A 13,781-nucleotide genomic window follows, 5' to 3' on the forward strand; every position below is an offset into this window, starting at 1 on the left:
AGGAGAAAAACACAAGACTTTCACCAGGAAACAGGGTGATCATGTCCTGAAGAAGTTAGGAGAAAACACAAGACTTTCACCCAGGAAACAGGTGATCATGTCCTGAAGAAGTTAAGGAGAAAACACAAGACTTTCACCAGGAAACAGGTGTTCATGTCCTGAAGAAGTTAAGGAGGGGAAAAACACAAGACTTTCACCAGGAAACAGGTGTTCATGTCCTGAAGAAGTTAAGGAGAAAACAAGACTTTCACTTTCAGCCTTTGTGGGGGTTTTTTTGGTAATTTTTCGACGTTTTTGTCGCCTTTTTAAAGTTTTTTTTTGGCAATTTATCGACGATTTTGTCGCCTTTTTAAAGTTTTTTTTTGGCAATTTTTCATGAAATTTGTAGGCATTTTTGTCACCTTTTTCAAGGTTCCTTTGGGCAATTCCTTCCTTTAAATGTGTCTATCAGTGACTTCCTCCCTGTCTGGTTCCTTTCCTCTGCTTCTCCTCCCCCTCTTTCACTTCCTGCCTCTCAGCCCCATTTCCGCCCACTTCCTGTTCACAAACCTCCAAAGTAATATATTCCCATAATCCAGCAGGAGCGGCAGATCTGTCCCGTTACTCACCGCCGTCCTTTCCCGTCTCCGCGTCTAATGTTTTACCCACGGTGACATTCATTGGTTGACAGCTTTGATTGACGGGCGTACAGGAAGCGGTGTCGTGTCTGAGCGCCGTCGCTGTCGTCTTTAATTTACCCCCTTATCGCCGTGACAACACACGGGGCGCCTCACATCTGTTTTGCACGCCGCAGAGTGAAGTTAACAGCTGCAGGTGAAGGACTCAAACGCTCTGCTCATATCAGACGGGACACTTTGGTTGGTCTGCTGCTGCTGTTTTATTCATCACAGAACCTGGAGGAGTTTCAGGTTAAATACATGATAAAAGAACATTAAAAAACGGGACAAAATGTCTAAAAATAAGACTTTAAAAAGTGGGAAAAAAGAACAAATACGTCAAAAAAAAACTACTACGAACTACGAAAACATCGGATAAAGGAATAATATAAATACAGATAATAATAAAGACATTATACAACATTTTTTGTCACTTTTTCCAAAATTTTTGTCATTTTTTCCAACATTTTTGTCACTTTTTCCAAAATTTTGGTCACTTTTTCAGCATTTTTGTCACTTTTTCCAAAATTTGTCACTTTTTCCAAATTTTTTGTCACTTTTTCCAAAACTTTTGTCACTTTTTCCAAATTTTTTGCCACTTTTTCCAAAATTTTTGTCACTTTTTCCAACATTTTTGTCACTTTTTTCAAAATTTGTCACTTTTTCCAATTTTGTTTCACTTTTTCCAATTTTTTTTTCACTTTTTCCAAATTTTTTGTCACTTTTTCAGAAAAAATGTGTCACTTTTTCAGAAAAAATTTCACTTTTTTCGACGTTTATGATGCCCTTCTTGGTGTTTTTGTCGCCTTGTTTTGATATTTTATTCATCACAGAACCTGGAGGAGTTTCAGGTTAAATACATGATAAAAGAAGATTGAAAAAATGGACAAAATGTCTAAAAAAAAGATTTTAAAAAGTGGAAAAAAAAGTGAGAAAAACGTTAAGAAAAGTGAAAAAAAGTGTCGACCAATTTTAGTTTTCAATTTTAAAAACTCCCAGAAAAACAAAAAGGTTGCAGATCGACGGGAAGACAAAGGTTAAAGGTTAAATTACGGGAGTGATCCGACTGATCGCCAGAAAAAACGTCCACAGTGGCGTTCTCTGACGGCAACGATCGCACCGCTTCCCTGCATTTCTGTCACTTTTTTCAACATTTTTGTGACTTTATTCAGCATTTTTGTCACTTTTTTCAACATTTTTGTCACTTTATTCAGCATTTTTGTCACTTTTTTCAGCATTTTTGTCACTTTATTCAGCATTTTTGTCACTTTTTTCAACATTTTTGTCACTTTATTCAGCATTTTTGTCACTTTTTTTCAGCATTTGTCACTTTTTTCAAATTTTTTTGTCACTTTTTTCAACATTTTTTGTCACTTTTTCAACATTTTTGTCATTTTTTCCAAATTTTTTGTCAATTTTTTCAAAATTTGTTTCGCTTTTTTCGTTTAAATAATACTTAATTCATCCCACGACGGGGAAATTCACTTGTTACAGCAGCCATTTTTCCACAATAAAAACAAACAAACAAACAACAGGCAAACAACAATGTGCATTATATAAAAGTATTGTAAAGTAAAGTGAGGTGGCCATAGTACGAAAAATATTGTAATATAAGTAAGTAATTGACCTGAAATTAGATTGAATAATATGTAATTAAATAACATAGCAAAAGTAATTAACCATAATATAAATTATATTGAAAAAGTAAGTACTCGGAAAGATAATAACAATAAAGACATTATACAACATTTTTGTCACTTTTTCCAAATTTTTAGTCACTTTTTTCAACATTTTTGTCACTTATCCAAATTTTTTGTCACTTTTTCCAAATTTGTTGTCACTTTCTCCAAAGTTTTTGTCACCTTTTCGAAAATGTTTGTCTTTTTTTCCAAAATTTTTGTCGTTTTTTCCAAAATTGTTGTCACTTTTTCCAAATTTTTTGGCACTTTTTTAAACATTTTTGTCACTTTCTCCAAAATTTTTGTCACCTTTTCCAATTTTTTTGTCGTTTTTTCCAAATTTGTCACGTTCTCCAAATGTTGTCACTTTTTCCAAATTTTTTGTCACTTTTTCCAAATTTTGTGTCACTTTTTCAACATTTTTGTCGCTGTTTTCGACGTTTATGAATGAAAATATATATATTATAAAAACATTTTCCCCACTTTCAGTTATCAGTTTCTCTTCACTGACCACTGACGAGCAAAGAAAACAGGCTCTCTCTTATTTCACTGAAATGTGAAATCATTTCATGTGAGAAATATTAAGCAGCTGCTGAATGTGTTTCAGATTGACAACAGTCATTTTAAAAGTCTTTCGCGAGGTTTCGCGAGTCGAGCTGGATTGGGAAAAAGTAGCCTGGATTCAACGTTATGCAAATGAGGAGCGGGAAACTCGACGCCCCGCTTTTCGAAAGTCGCCGCCACGCTACCAAATGACGCTTGCCCGTGGACACGTACCTTAAAGACCATGTTGCAGGTTAACCACCACTGCTGATTAATGGGTACATAAAGCACTCAACATATGTATATCATTGTTAAAAATGTCACCAAATAGTGTTAAAGGCCAGTTTTTACCGTTTTAGTCGTTTAGTGGGTTTTTTAACGCAATTCGGTGATGACGTCACGTTGGGGAGACGTGCCTCAGTCTAGTACTAGAACTATGGTGACTATCAGTCTAGTACTAGAACTATGGTGACTGTGTATCAGCCTAGTACTAGAACTATGGTGACTATCAGCCTAGTACTAGAACAATGGTGACTATCAGTCTAGTACTAGAACTATGGTGACTGACTGGGATGAGGAAGAGGTGGAAGAGGTGTTTTTACTGTCAGTGAATAGCACCGAGTGAAAGTCAATGTTTTCTTTATATCTAGTGACAGTGATCATGTCGTTAGTTCAGATAAGTACTGGTAATCTAGCTAGATCTAGAAATAGAAGGCATCATGCTAGCTATGGGCTAACTTGCCAGTCAGTCTCACCTGTGAAATCCCCCGACGTTGTAACACATTTTCGATTAGATATCTCACGTTTTGATGGACCCTACTAGCTCCAGTAACAACATATTTGCCTAGTGTTTATTTATTACTTGGATGGGGATGCTGTTCGGCTTTTCACAAGTTTAGACAGCTAGCTAAAGCTACGCCGACGCTTTGCTAACGTTAGCGCAACAGCGTTAGCCTAGACGGCTAGGTAAATATTACGACTGCCTTCGTTGTTTCCTCTATCTGCGTCCACGTTGTCAACATAAGACATGTGGCATTAGTGCTCCTTTTGTACCATAATTGTATTGAAAGAAATGTTAAGCTTCGCTCCTACGAGATGGGTGGGTTTTTGTTAGCTACGTTACACACAAAGTTAACTGGCTATAGTTAGCCTGTGCTAGCGGAATTAGCTAATGTTGCGTAGCCAGCCAGCAGCTTCGGCAGTAGTTCCGGCGAGCTAACCACGACAGCTAACACATCCACAAGCGTCTCTATTTTAAACATCACTGCAGGTTGACTGCTTTTAGCAGCAGAGGTTGATTGTGGGCGACAATACTGTTGTGGTTAGCTCACCGAAACTACTGCTGATTGCCAAAGTTGCTGGCTGGTTATACAACGTTAGCTAATTCCGCTAGCATACAGGCTAACTATAGCCAGTTAGCTTTGTATGTAGCTAACAAAAACCCACCCATCTCGTAGGAGCGAAGCTTAACATTTAATTCAATAAAATGATGGTACAAAAGGAACACTAACGCAACATGTCTTATGTTGACAACGTGGACGCAGATATAGGAAACTCTGAAGGCAGTCTTAATATTTACCTAGCTAGCAGTCTAGGCTAACGCTGTTGCGCTAACGTTAGCAAACGTCGGCGTAGCTAGCTGTCTAAACTTGTGAAAAGCCGAACAGCATCCCCGTCCAAGCTGTGTTTCACTTTCCCTCCAATATTATTATACACATAATGAAGCCACATGGACTCGGTCGAGACCAAAAGCCATATTTTGCAACACCAGTGGCACAGACCGAGACCATAGACAGTGAACAGAGACCAGTGGCACAGACCGAGACCATAGACAGTGAACAGAGACCAGTGGCAGAGACCGAGACCATAGACAGTGAACAGAGACCAGTGGCAGAGACCGAGACCATAGACAGTGAACAGAGACCAGTGGCACAGACCGAGACCATAGACAGTGAACAGAGACGGGGCTTTAGTCTGTCGTCTCCCCAACGTGACGTAATGCAATGCATTGTGGGGGAAAAGAGAATCATTGCAAACCGCTGTAAAATAGTACTACTTTTTCGTATTTTATTCTGTTTTGTGATATCCATTGTATTTGATGTTGTTGGGTAACAGTTTAAATGTTTATTACCAACAAGCAAATTGCACAAATTCATTAGAAAATAAACGCTGCAACATGGGCTTTAAGGCTCTTTACATCGGGGCGGTTTGACAAGAAGGGTTATTTTAATCTCTTAAACCTGCAGCTTTACAAATACAAAAACTTGATGAAAATATCTTAAATCTGTTTGACTTGAAAGACGTATGTGTGTGTGTGTGTGTGTGTGTGTGTGTGTGTTACGGATGACAGCCTCTGAACAACTTACCATAAACCATCTATTAAAGCAGGGCGGGGCACGTCAGCTGCCATCACTCTGACTGTGTGTGTGTGTATGTGTGTGTGTGTGTGTGTGTGTGTGTTACATGTTGTGGCAGACAAGGTCAATTATGACTCTTTGTGTTCAGATTTTTTTTAAATCATGAAGGTTTTATATCTTCAAAACGCCCCATAAAAAACAAAAAAAACAGGCTTAACTGGCTTGTCTTTCTGCCTCCTTTCTGCCTCCTTTCCGTCTCCTTTCCGCCTCCTTTCCGTCTCCTTTCTGCCTCCTTTCCGTCTCCTTTCCGTCTCCTTTCTGCCTCCTTTCTGCCTCCTTTCTGTCTCCTTTCTGTCTCGTTTCTGCCTCATTTCCGCCTCCTTTCCGCCTCCTTTCCGCCTCCTTTCTGCCTCCTTTCTGACTCCTTTCTGCCTCCTTTCCGTCTCCTTTCCGCCTCCTTTCCGCCTCCTTTCTGTCTCCTTTCTGTCTCCTTTCTGCCTCCTTTCCGCCTCCTTTCTGCCTCCTTTCTGACTCCTTTCTGCCTCCTTTCTGTCTCCTTTCCGCCTCCTTTCCGCCTCCTTTCTGTCTCCTTTCTGTCTCCTTTCTGCCTCCTTTCCGTCTCCTTTCTGCCTCCTTTCCGTCTCCTTTCCGCCTCCTTTCCGCCTCCTTTCCGCCTCCTTTCTGTCTCCTTTCTGCCTCCTTTCTGTCTCCATTCTGCCTCCTTTCTGTCTCCTTTCTGCCTCCTTTCTGTCTCCTTTCTGTCTCCTTTCTGTCTCCTTTCTGTCTCCTTTCTGACTCCTTTCTGACTCCTTTCTGTCTCCTTTCTGACTCCTTTCTGACTCCTTTCTGTCTCCTTTCTGTCTCCTTTCTGTCTCCTTTCTGACTCCTTTCTGTCTCCTTGTCTTCTTGCTGCAGATCGACAGGTCGTCCTCAGCACGCTACGTGTTTGATTCTAACACAAAGAGGCAGACAAAACAACCCAACAGGCTGTGTACGTGTGTGTGTGTGTGTGTGTGTGTGTGTGTGTGTGTGTGTGTGTGTGTGTGTGTGTGTTTGAACAGGTGTGTTTGGCACTCCACCCCCCCCCCATATACGCATGCCAGGTGCTCTGCCAGGCTGTTACAAACACAAACACACACACACACACACACACACAAAGAAAGTCGCACACACTTCCTCCCTCTGAGTCTCTTTTTTACGGTTCACTTTCTGACGTTACTAAAGCGTAAACACACACACACACACACACACACACACACACACACACAGACACACACACTCTTCATCAATCACTCTCTAATTGTTTAACACATAATTGTCTACGTTCTTCAGCCCTCCGTTTAATTAGTGTCCGTCTGCCCGCTGCCTCTTCATCTTCAGACACCACATGGTGTCTCTAAACATCAATCTGCTCTTTAAAGTCCCAAAAACACTTTCACTCCATCAGCAACAAAAACACTTCAAACTTCCTGACCGGTGTTCCTACGAAGATGCGTATTGATGAGTAATAAAGTTCATACAGCTAGAGATGTTCCGATACCAGTAACGGAGAAGCCTAAAATGCTGGTAAAGATATGGGGACGTACCGGAGTTAATGCACCGATCCCATCCCACCAAATTTAGACCCCAAGAAAACACACACACACACACACACACACAAACTTCTTACACACACACACACACACACACACAAACTTCTTACACACACACACACACACACACACACACACAAACTTCTTACACACACACACACACACACACAAACTTCTTACACACACACACACACACACACACACACACACACACAAACTTCTTACACACACACACACACACACACACGCACACACACCTTACAGACACACACACACACACACTTCTTACAGACACACACTTCTTACACACACACACACACACACACACACACACACACATTTCTTACATACACACACACACACTTCTTACACACACACACTTCTTACACACACACACACTTCTTACACACACTTCTTACACACACACACACACACACACTTCTTACAGACACACACAGCAAATCGTACCTGACAGGCGAGCGCACATGGAGCTTTACATCCTGTTTAATGACCTCTCTCTCTCTCTCTCTCTCTCTCTCTCTCTCTCTCTCCCTCTCTCTCTCTCTCCTCCCTCTCTCTCTCTCTCTCTCTCTCACTCTCTCTCTCTCTCTCGTCTCCTCTCTCTCTCTCCCTCTCTCTCCTCCCTCTCTCTCTCTCTCCCTCTCCCTCTCTCTCTCTCTCTCTCTCCTCTCTCTCCCCGCTCCTCTCTCTCCTCCTCTCTCTCCCTCTCCCTCTCTCGCTCTCCCTCTCTCCCCTCTCCTCTCGCTCCCTCTCCCTCTCTCCTCCCCTCCTCTCTCTCCCTCTCCTCCCTCTCCTCTCTCTCCTCCTCTCTCTCATCCTCTCTCTCCCTCTCTCTCTCCCTCTCTCTCTCCATTAAGCGTTATAAACCTCTCTGGCCTAATCTCTTTGAAATTAGTGTCTGGTCTCTACCACCTAAGTGACTGGCTGGCATTCATTAGCGCTGCGTTTTAGCCAAATCAATCACGCCGCGCCCCGTCCGCCACGCTTTCTTAAAATGTCATCCTCAAACTTCTCACAATCAATTAAGCGGGAGATTAATGAGGCCAATTTGCCGCCAACACATCGGCCTTCCTTCTCTCCGCTGAAAAGGCTCCGCATGCACACACACACACAGACACACACATACACACACATACACACACACACACACACACAGACAATGCAAAATTTCCTGAGACCTGAGCCTGCTCTTCAAATAAACAGGGAGAGAAGTTGACTTGACTTCCTGTCTGATCACACAGAGATGTATAAAACACCTGTATGTGTGTATGAATCACGAAATATTGTCTAGAGATGATGTTAATTTTGCGCCGTAAGCGACGTAATAAGCTTTGACCTTTTCCGTCATTAATCTCATAATCTCTTCTGACATTGATTCATCTATTTGCGGCCGCGTGTGTGAGCGCACCGGGCACACACTCCGCTCCGTCTTCAGCGCGTATGATTACTTTATTTTAGAAAACTCAAAAAAACTGACACAACGATTGAGAAGATTTAAAAAAATAAAATAAATAAAAAAAGTCTGTTTTTGTCAAAGGAGTCTGGTGGTTTTGAAGAGAGTAGAGACGACGGTTGTAAATATTCTAAATATAGTGTACACTTAGACTAATCAGTCCTTCCAGAAAAATGTGGAGTTTTTTTGTGATTGTTGCGGGAAAAAATCCTTGATTATGCGGCACGTTTTCTTAAAAAAATGCGATGGAATTAGAGCTTAGATCGGCCCAAAAAATCAAGCCCGAACCTGCCCGAGCACGTTGCGTCCGAGCCCGGCCCGGCACATTAACTGTAATTATGAGCCCGATTTAAACCTGACAATTTTTTAATACGTGGGCCGCTGACGTTTAGAATAATACAACAAGGACGAAGCCTGTAAACTGCTGTTTGTTTAGAATGGAACGGATCGCCAAGTGGATCCGAATGAAGAAACGTAAAAAAAAAGAAACGATGATGAACAACATATTGTTGTCACTGCCCACGACTTGTTTAAACTGCTTCCAGACCTCCGACTTTCCTCCACACTTCGCTCAAAGGTAATTCTCCTGTTTTTCTTTTTTTCTTTACATCTTCAAGCTCCCGGTGTGATGCGTGCGAGAGGAGGAGACTCCGCGCATGAAGTGCTGCATTTTGTAACTGCAGCCTAACTTTTGTACACATTTGTTACTTTTATATAGCCTATGCGGGATATTTATCCAATTTTATGAGATGAAATTGCGGGAACTTGCCAAAATCAAGTTCCCGCAATTTCTTGCCAAAAAGCGGGATCATCGTGGCTTCATCGCGGCGTTTGCAGCTTTTCGATGACGTTCACGTCGCGTAATTACGTCACTTCATAACGTTCCCATGGCAACAGGGGAAAACGGCTGCTCTTGTGTGAAGTAAACGCAACATTTTTCAACTTTCTGCTAAGATATATGTGTGTGACTTTTTTGCAACGAAAATGCGGGGATTATGAAATCATGCAAGCGCCGCATATTTTGCACGGAAATCGACAATTTATGCGGCGAAAGTGCATAAATATGCAGACTTTGGCTGATTATGCGTTGAATTATGTGATCGCATTATCACGTTTTTCTAGAGGGACTGACTAACAGTTTTGGGTGTTATCTTACGAAATTAGGCGACTGCCGGCCGGTCGCATCATCCAGAAACCTACGCCGGATCACTTACATCTTTGTTGTTTTTTCGACATTTTTGTCACGTTTTTTAACCCTTGTGTTGTCTTCCCGTCCACCGTGAACTTTCTGTCTTTGTTTCTGGTGCTTTTTCAATGCTTTTGATACTTTTTTTTAAACGTTTTTGTCACTTGTTTTAACGCTTTCTTTGTACATGATCAATACACCTAATTTAAATGACATTATACGTAATTTGAGTTAAAACAAAGCAGAAATTATGAATTATTTTGACTAATAGTTAAGATCAGAGGATGTTGAGTGGATCACAGACAGGTATATGTCAAACTTAGTCAGAATGCTGTTTTAAAACCATGTAAACAATTTTTTTCAAATGCTATCAAATTTATTAAAACACCCAAAATGCAATGAAAGTAATCATTAAGTTTACCTGCGAAGAATGTTGCATGGTTTCTATACAACGTACATCCATGCATCCAAGTTATTTTTGGGCAATTACGTTGAAAGAAATCCATATTTCTGTTAAAAAATGTAAAAAAAAACTTTGAAAACGGATTAAATTTGAGTTTATGTTGTTTTTTTTTGACATTTTTGTCAGCTTTTGCAAAGTTTTTGTTACCTTACTCCCTGTACTTACAAGGGCTTGGAAAAGCAGCATTTTACGCTAAAACATACCTATACATATTTGGATTTGAATACATAATGAACACTACTGGAAAGCAACAGAATGATATAAAAACCTAAAAAAGAAAAAAGGAAATGGACTCGCCCTAACCAGATTTGGACCGTGGCCATAGTTAATGGCAGGTAAGCTTTGAAAAGCAGCCTCTTAATTTAGGGTACATTTCAAAAATAAAGAGTATCTCTCTCTCACACGCACGCACGCACGCACACACACACACAGGCGTGAGCACGCACGCACGCACACACACAGGCGCGAGCACGCATGCATGCACGCGCACACACACATGCGCGCACACACAGGCGCACGCACGCAGGCACACACGCACACACACCTTCCCTCTTCCAGGTGAGGGGAGGCTCACATTGTTCATGTCACTTTCAATCTCGCAGCTGCCTCAATCTGCCTCGGGGATCTGCCTCATATGGTTGTCATAGCGACTCTCCGGGGATTATAACAAGGTATTATGGGATGTCTAGTGTCTCGAGCTGCAGGAACACAGTGTTAACACACACACACACACACACACACACGGTGGTGATGCTCAGAGCAGCGTGAGCGGATGCGGCTCGGCGTCTCTCTGCTTGTTCCAGCCTTGTGTTAACACTCACACATGACAACGTGATGTGCAGAGCGGTGGAAGAGGAGAGTCGGTTGTCACGGCGACACGCTCTCTCTCTCTCTCTCTCTTGCCGAGGCGGTCTGCAGGATTAAAGCGGGACTGATAAAGAACAAACGCAGCAACAAGGACTTGTGATAGATGTGGTTGCACGCCGCACTAATGCAGCACATACTCCGTCCCCCTCTTTCTTTCTTCTGCTGATTCTCACAGAGCAGCCTCTAGCTGCTGCTACACAGAGTTTCAGCCTCTTCTCACGGACCATTCGTACACACAGCTACGCAAAGTAAAGCACTGTAGTTGGTACGTAATCAGCGTAGTTATTACTGTCAGCAGCACGTTGACTGCTGCTGTATAACAGCGTGAAGATCCTCGTAGGGAGGAGATCGGGCGGGATGTTTGGTGTTTTAAGCCCCTGACGTCGTCTTCCAGGCAGCGCTGCCTGGAAGGCACTAGGATTAGGCAATGGTTAGAGTTGGGGTTAAGCTTCAGGTTAGGTGCCTTAAAGTTGACGTTGGGGGCTTAAAACACCATCGAGCGGATGTTTGGCTCCTAAAACTCAGGGCTTTCAAGAGGGGGAGCAGAGTTCATGTCCTGAAGAAGTTAAGGAGAAAACACAAGACTTTCACCAGGAAACAGGTGTTTGTGTGCCAGAAGTACCACTTAAGGGGACCTGTGTTTTAACCCAAACCACAAACTATCTTCTAATCTTAACTAGTCGCTTTGGTGTCCTAACATAACTGTCGTAGCTGTAAAACTCTCACCTTTTGTCAGGTAAACTTCACTGCAACGGCCTCTAAAACAACTGTCCCCTCACGGTGCTCCGTACCCGGCTCACAGTCACCTTTTTCTCGGCTAAATTTAACGATCCGCGTGACCGTGTCACTCAGAACGGAGGAAGTCTCTCGGATGAGAAGCGAAACGTCTTCCAAAAAAAATTTCGTACAACATCACACGAACCCGTTCGTGAGAATGCGTTGCAGGCTCCTCTCGACAACTGTTCAAAAAGTATCCGCTAAAGTACAGCTAAAATCAATCTGCTTCACTGTTAACAGCAGGTTAGTGTCAGTGTCTCTCAAACAGTTTGAAATGAATTCTTCATATCTGGGAGGAACTTTTCTGTCAGGATCCTTCAACACGATAAAGGGATAAAAAAAAACCTACAAGATTAGAAAAGTGTGGATTTTTACACAGCAAAGGCTCACTGGTGTCAACCGGATTATCATAATAATCAGGTGTAACACACACACACACACACACACACACAGATTTCTAGATTTAATAATGCACAAACAATGAAACACTTTCAGGTTTACAACATCATTTCAGAACGTGTGCACACTTACAAATAGTGCATACTGTATAACACACTCACACTCTCACACACACACACACACACACACACACACACACACACACAGATTAGCCGCCTGTATCAGCTGTGGTATCGCATCAGCCTGGTTGTGATGTTAAAAGCTCAGCCTTTGGGCTGTATGTTAAACAGATAAGGAGTGGAGCATGTTAGGGATTAAAACTACAAGACACACACACACACACACACACACACACACACACACACAAACCCGTGGGAGCGAATTCAGCGATAACCCAGTCATTATCATACTTTCATAATTCCATTTAATAATTCAGCTTAGCCGCGGCAGCAGCTGGATGTTGAGGAATAATTGAAGTCGGCTGTGGTGAAAAAATCTCAGGATGAATTATGAGGAATCGCTGCGCTAATAATGTAAAGGTACATTATGAGGAATAATTTAGCTTCAGAAAAGCTCAAAGGCAAATCATAAGAAGTTATTAAGATAACCAAATCCTGATTCTGAGACCAAATGTGACCGGATTTAGACCTTACACTTGTAAGTTTAAGTCAAAAGAAGAGGTAAAAAAAAAACAGGTCTCAAAATTACTAATGCTATTTTTGCCAAATTCCTATCCTACGTATGTTATGTAGCATCACTTCTAAAATATAATGACAGACAATTTTTGCCTCTTTCTAGGTGGCAAGAGTAAAAATCTAGACGCATCCTATTGACAGCAAATATAATTTGCAGCCAGGGTTAGTCTAGCAACAAGCTCGTTGGCTTGCAAGCTGGAAAACCCAAATTCTGGTCAGGCCAATCACATCGTGTATAGAGTCGGTGGGCGGGGCTTAACATAATGACAGCAGAGTTGCAACGGGTCTGGCTTGTCAGGCTATTAAAAAATCCTCAACATTTGTCGTGTTCTGGTTTGCGAAAGATTGAAGACAGTTCTCCGAGACGTTTTCCTTCGCAACTATAATGTTTTTTCCAAATGTTATATACAGATTTTTAGGCATTATTTTATCAAATATCTTGAAAAATAGTGCATACAGCTGCTTTAAATGGCAGAAAAAATCTCTCCCACCCCATGTCTGGGCTCAGCGAATGTTTACAACGCCTGGCTCTGCCCCTGCACTTGGCGGGTGTATTTCTGTGGACCCAAAGACTTGCAGCATCGAAGTGTGTGCAGCAGAGACATAATGTAATGCAACTCTTGGATGGGTTTGAGCCCAGACAATCTGTGGATGTAATGGGTGCTGATGTAGTGGAGTCTGTATGCCATTTGTATGCCTTGTTTTGGATGCTTTACGTGTGTTAGCTTTCCTTACAGACATGTAGTCAGCCTAAAACTGGCATTTGGATATTTGACTTGGATACAAAATGCTTGGACATAACATTAGCTTAGTGTCAGGATCCCACAGTCTTCCCATTCTCCCTGCCTCGGTATGTATTTGTCTATGAGAGTATTCACACAAAGTTTATTATGTCCACATGCATTTTCAACCTTATTTCCAAAGATGTGTTCAGAGAAAGTCAGCCTTGAACCTTGAGCAGTTCCTACCTGTAAAATGTGACTGCCCAGGTGAGGCTCGAAGATGTCCGAGGCGACGACGCTGGGAGACCTCCTTCGCTGGGTACCGATAGCTAAACACACACACACAAACAAACACACACACACACACACAC

General features: G+C 42.0%; 1 protein-coding gene across 1 annotated transcript in view; it reads right to left on the minus strand.

The window, feature by feature from the left end:
• Positions 1–5,448: 5,448 nt before the first annotated feature.
• The window catches only part of LOC116065682 (stress response protein nst1-like), a 254,118-nt gene continuing 245,785 nt past the window's right edge, over positions 5,449–13,781 (minus strand). Inside the window, exons 5-6 of the mRNA XM_035994955.1 lie at positions 13,600–13,739; positions 5,449–5,931 (exon numbers count right to left, since the gene is read on the minus strand). Coding sequence (XP_035850848.1) covers positions 5,449–5,931; positions 13,600–13,739 — 623 coding nt within the window. The remainder of the gene's footprint in view (positions 5,932–13,599; positions 13,740–13,781) is intronic.

The sequence above is a fragment of the Sander lucioperca genome, chromosome 18 (assembly GCF_008315115.2).
Source record: "Sander lucioperca isolate FBNREF2018 chromosome 18, SLUC_FBN_1.2, whole genome shotgun sequence".
NCBI lineage: Eukaryota > Metazoa > Chordata > Actinopteri > Perciformes > Percidae > Sander > Sander lucioperca.